We start from the raw sequence: 5,136 nt of genomic DNA on the forward strand, positions 1-5,136 counted from the left end.
GGCCACACAAGCTCACAGAACGGGTCTGCCGAGTGCTGAAGCGTATAAAAATCGTCTGTCCTCGGTTGCAACACTCACTACCAAGTTCTAAACTGCCTCTGGAACCGTTCGTCGGGAGCTTCATGAAATGGGTTTCCATGGCCGAGCAGCCGCACACAAGCCAGACATCACCTGACATCACCATGCGCAATGCCAAGCGTCGGCTGGAGTGGTGTAAAGCACACCGCCATTGGGCTCTGGAGCAGCGGAAACACGTGATGAATCAAGCTTCACTATGTGGCAGTCTGACGGACGAATCTGGGTTTGGCGGATGCCAGGAGAACGCTACCTGCCAGAATGCATAGTGCCAACTGTAAAGTTTGGTGGAGGAGGAGTAATGGTCTGGGGCTGTTTTTCATGGTTTGAGCTAGGCCCCTTAGTTCCAGTGAAGGGAAATCTTAATGCTACAGCATACAATGACATTCTAGAGAATTGTATGCTTCCTACTTTGTGGCAACAGTTTGGGGAAGGCCCTTTCCTGTTTCAGCATGACAATGCCCTTGTGCTCAAAGCGAGGTCCATAATGACATGGTTTGGTGTGGAAGAACTTGCCTGGCCTGCACAGAGCCCTGACCTCAACCCCATCGAACACCTTTGGGATGAATTAGAACACTGAAGATTGTAGGCTGTTATCGCAGCGAAGGGGGGACCAACTCCATATTAATGCCCATGCTTTTGGAATGAGATGTTCAACAAGCACATATGGGGGTCCACATACTTTTGGCCATGTAGTGTATGCTGACTGGCTAGTGTCCCCTAATTGAATACTAAAGCATCCTGGCAAACTATTTGTGAGGTTCATGTGTTGTTAAAAGTGACATTTTTCAGAATTGGAGGGCAGTTGTCAGTGATTTGTCTTCGTCAATTGTGAGTTGTCATATGCAATACCATACACCTGGCCATTGACCATAGTTCTGAAGACACAATTACCGCAGACAGACAGACAGACAGACAGACAGACAGACAGACAGACAGACAGACAGGCAGGCAGGCAGGCAGGCAGGCAGGCAGGCAGGCAGGCAGGCAGGCAGGCAGGCAGGAAGCTCGGCAGACAGTGAGACTTTAACTGTATACATTGCCTTTGACGCCTGTGGTCTGAAGTGGTGATAGTTAAGATTCCTTGAACAATAACAACATTCTTCCTCTGAAGGCAAGGACAGGCTCCGATGATAGAGAGGAGAGATAGCAGTGTGAATAGTGACTGTTATCTGGCTGTACAAGATGTGCACAAACCTATCCCCTCCCGCCCTCCCTTCAAACACCTAGCCCACCCCCCCACCCCCTCCCTGTCCTCACACACCTAGCCCCCCCCCCCCCACACACACACCTGTCCCCTGTCCCCCCCAACCCAGACCCCCACCCCCATAAAACCTGATACTCAACCCCTGTCCTAACTCGTTGTCCCCCTCATCCACAGTTGCCTGTCCAAACATTGCAATACCAGCCACAGGCTTTTTTGGGGCAGGGTGTGTGAGGTGGGTGAGGTTGGGGTGGCAATGGGGTAATAAAGACAGTGAAAGGACTTTTACAGACACCAGTTTTGACCCTCTACTGCAAATGAGGCCAAAACTGAGCAGTTCATTTACATTTACATTTATGGCATTCAGCAGACGCCTTTATCCAAAGCGACTTACAACAAATAAATTTGTCTAAGTGAGTGAATCATCTATCCATCAGTCATCATAAGAAAAAGTAAGGGGCCATTGGCAGTCACAATGCTAGAAGAAAGGAAGATCTTTTTTTTTCTTTTCTTTTTTCAGGAGAGAAACTTGCACAGGGGGGTAGTGGGGATGAAGAGGTCTTTAGGAGGGACAGTTAATATCTAGCCTGAAGAGTTGGGTCTTCAATCTACGGCGGAAGATAGGTAGTGAAACAGTTACAGTTCATGTACAGTACCAGTCAAAAGTTTGGACACAAACTTGCCAAGAGTGTGCAAAGCTGTCATCAAAGCAAAAGGTGGCTACTTTGAAGAATCTAAAATATAAAACATATTCTGGTTTAACACTTTTTTGTTTACTACATAATTCCATATGTGTTCCTTCATAGTTTTGATGTCTTCAACATTAATCTACAATGTAGAAAATAATAAAAATAAAGAAAAACCATTGAATGAGAAGGTGTGTCCAGACTTTTGACTGGGACTGTACATGAACTGTAACTGTTTCATCTGTATGTCTTTTGATTAATATTTGAACAAATTAAAATGTGTTGTCTGCGTTAGTGTTAGGATCTTGATCAAGTAGAGGTGTGAACGCCTCTATCTTTGCTTTGGGCTAATCGTTTGAGTTCATAGGTTGCCAGTGATTACATTCCATACATTTAACCTTTGACCCCAAAGCTTGAGCCACCAACCTTGTATTATATGAACTAGTCTAATCAAGAGACTTAGCTCTAGACATTTCTTTAGAAAATGCAACCACTGATATGTCATCTATTTAAAAATTATGCTTATGATGGTACCTTCATATTCAACATGCTTAGGATTCTCATTGAATTCTTAATAGACCCCCACAGGGGGCACATTTTCTCTAAAACCTTAGCCAGAATAATTGATCAGTTAAGTTGTCCCGACACATTCTAGACCACCTTAACATCAAGGAGAGGGGAGGAGCTGAGCTTCCCCTGCAGCCTCATTGGTTGCATGGGGAGAGGTGGTACAAAACAAAAACACAAAAAGACAAGTAAGACCAACTCATGTGTTGGCTGGTGTCCGCCCTCTCACTTTCCCCATCGCTCATCCCGACACTGAGGCCACCACTTTGTGTGTCAGTGTGAGTGAGTGAGTGAGTGAGTGTGTGTGTCTGTCTGTCTGTCTGTCTGTCACTCTCTTGGAGCTTAGTTGGATCTTTCCCCGTAACGCCCCTCTAAGTGAGTGTTGCAGGCCGAACCATGACAGACGCGGCGACCAACCTGCGGGTGAAGCTGCCGGCGGCGTGCATCATCATGCAGGTCATCCTCATCATCCTGTTCGGCGCGCTGGTGCAGTACGACACGGAGACGGACGCCAAGAAATGGCACGAGGAGTTGGACAGCAAGAACGTCTCGTCGGACTATGAGAACGATTTCTACTACCGCTACCCTAGTGAGTGACCACATACTGACCACAGGTTGGGGGAGGTGGTGGTGGTGGTGGTGGTGGGGGTGGGGTGGGGGGGCTGAGGAGGGTGGTGAAAGGAGATTGATCTTGAGGTCATGCATGGAAAGGATTTGATTTGATTTCTACTATTGCTACCCTAGTGAGTGACCCCATGCTGACCACAGAGGGGTTGGGGGGGGGGGTGAGGACAGGCTCCAGCTTGGGTGAGGTGGGGGGGGGGGGGGGTGGTGGTGGATGGAGATTGATCTTGAGATCATCCATGGAAAGGATTTGATTGTGTTCCTCCATCTGTGTTCATTTGTTTTGGAGGGAATGACGACTTTTCCCTCTGTGCAGACCTCCCTAATCCCTAATCCTTTCCTGATCCCAACTCTAGTCTAGTTTGATGAGACCCCCGGTGGGGTGGATGAGTGGGGCGTGGTGTGGGATGATTTCAAGGCTTTGATGAGCTGTTGTGGGCTTGTGCTTGCCCAGGCTAGGTGTTGTGACTTTAAACTTGCTGTTTTAGCTCAAAAGCTCTTGTAGACAAAAAGGTTGGCTCATATCGTTAAGCCCCCCTTGATCTCCTATCATAAGCTACTCATTTCTGACTCGGCAATTAGAAATGCTAGTATTTGCATAAAGTTGTAGTGTAAGTGATACTTCTGAACTCAGATCTTATCCTGTTATCCTCTTCATTGATTTTACACTTTCGCTGCACAAGATAATCACATTCCTTGGATTTGAACCGTTTCAGTCAAAGTTCAAAATTTTCGTTCTTGCTTTACTTTGAAATGTCTCTGTGCTGTAAAAGATTTGCCCCTTGGTTTCCTAATGAGATGTTCAGTGACCTCATGAGTCTTTGGTGGCCAAATGCTTATGGATGATCTGGTTTTCAGACAATGTGGTCTCCAGTTCACTGGTGGAGCAAATCGTTGAACAGTTAAATGATCATTCTCATTATTAGATATAGGAAGTACATGGATTCTATGATGGTACTGTATCTATTTCAAATTTCAAATTCCATTGGCTGGAAAGAAAATATAGGTCATCATTGATTAGCATTAATCCTAGTAAACTGTTAGTTTATCCTGTCATTTCTGCACCATTTCTTCCAGACATTGCTTATATTTCCCACTGTGTGTTTGCCACGGGGCTGAGTTTGGTGTAAACAACTCATGAGTCAAGGTGCATTTAATGTTCATGTAGCGTTCAGGAGCCAGATAATGGGCGGAATGTCTGTAAACCGTCTCCATAGCAACGTCAGAACAATGTTTTTAAGACAAAGACACACACCTGAAAACAGAAAGTGCTGAAGTAATACCCTGTAATACCCTGAGACAGGTGGAAAGCCCTTTGTCACGTGCGAGGAGAGGGAGAGTTAAGTTTGCCAACTTAATTGCGAAATCAGATCCGGTATGGATCACTGTCCTGTTGTTTAACCCTTTAGATGCTCAGATTTATCCATGAGGCAAAACACATCCACATTGGTCTGCTCTAACACTTTAGCTCCATGCAAAACCCCTCCATCATTACATGCATACCTTCAACGGCAAGAATGAATGAATGAATGAATGAATGAATGAATGACTTTCATATGTTTACTGATAGAGAATGGCATGTCTGTTGTTGTGAGCTTTTCTCTTTGCAACCTGGTACAAGGACTTAATCAGAATCATTGACAATATCTTAAACTGCAAATAGTCTGCATCTTTACCCAACTTCAAAATCTTTTGTCATATTGTGATGTTATTATTGTCATATTGTGATGTTATTACTGTCATATTATCATGTTATTACTGTCATATGATCATGTTATTACTGTCATGTTATCTATTGTTACTGTAGCCCTGCTGGTTCAGTAGCTTACCATATGTTCTCTAGGCAGCTATCTCACTATTTTCAAACTAGCTCTCTGTCCTTGAACAGGCCAGGGAGCAAGTGTCAACCACACCGCTCCACAACGTCGCTGTTCCACCTTAACAGATCTGCTGTAATCTGTAATGCCATGCAAGGGGAGG

General features: G+C 45.2%; 1 protein-coding gene across 1 annotated transcript in view; it reads left to right on the forward strand.

The window, feature by feature from the left end:
- The first annotated feature begins 2,726 nt into the window (after positions 1 to 2,726).
- The window catches only part of rhbg (Rh family B glycoprotein), a 13,186-nt gene continuing 10,776 nt past the window's right edge, over positions 2,727 to 5,136 (forward strand). The window contains exon 1 of the mRNA XM_083678270.1: positions 2,727 to 3,121. Coding sequence (XP_083534396.1) covers positions 2,929 to 3,121 — 193 coding nt within the window. The 5' untranslated portion in view covers positions 2,727 to 2,928. The remainder of the gene's footprint in view (positions 3,122 to 5,136) is intronic.

The sequence above is a fragment of the Argentina silus genome, assembly GCF_951799395.1.
Source record: "Argentina silus genome assembly, chromosome: 10".
Lineage (NCBI taxonomy): Eukaryota > Metazoa > Chordata > Actinopteri > Argentiniformes > Argentinidae > Argentina > Argentina silus.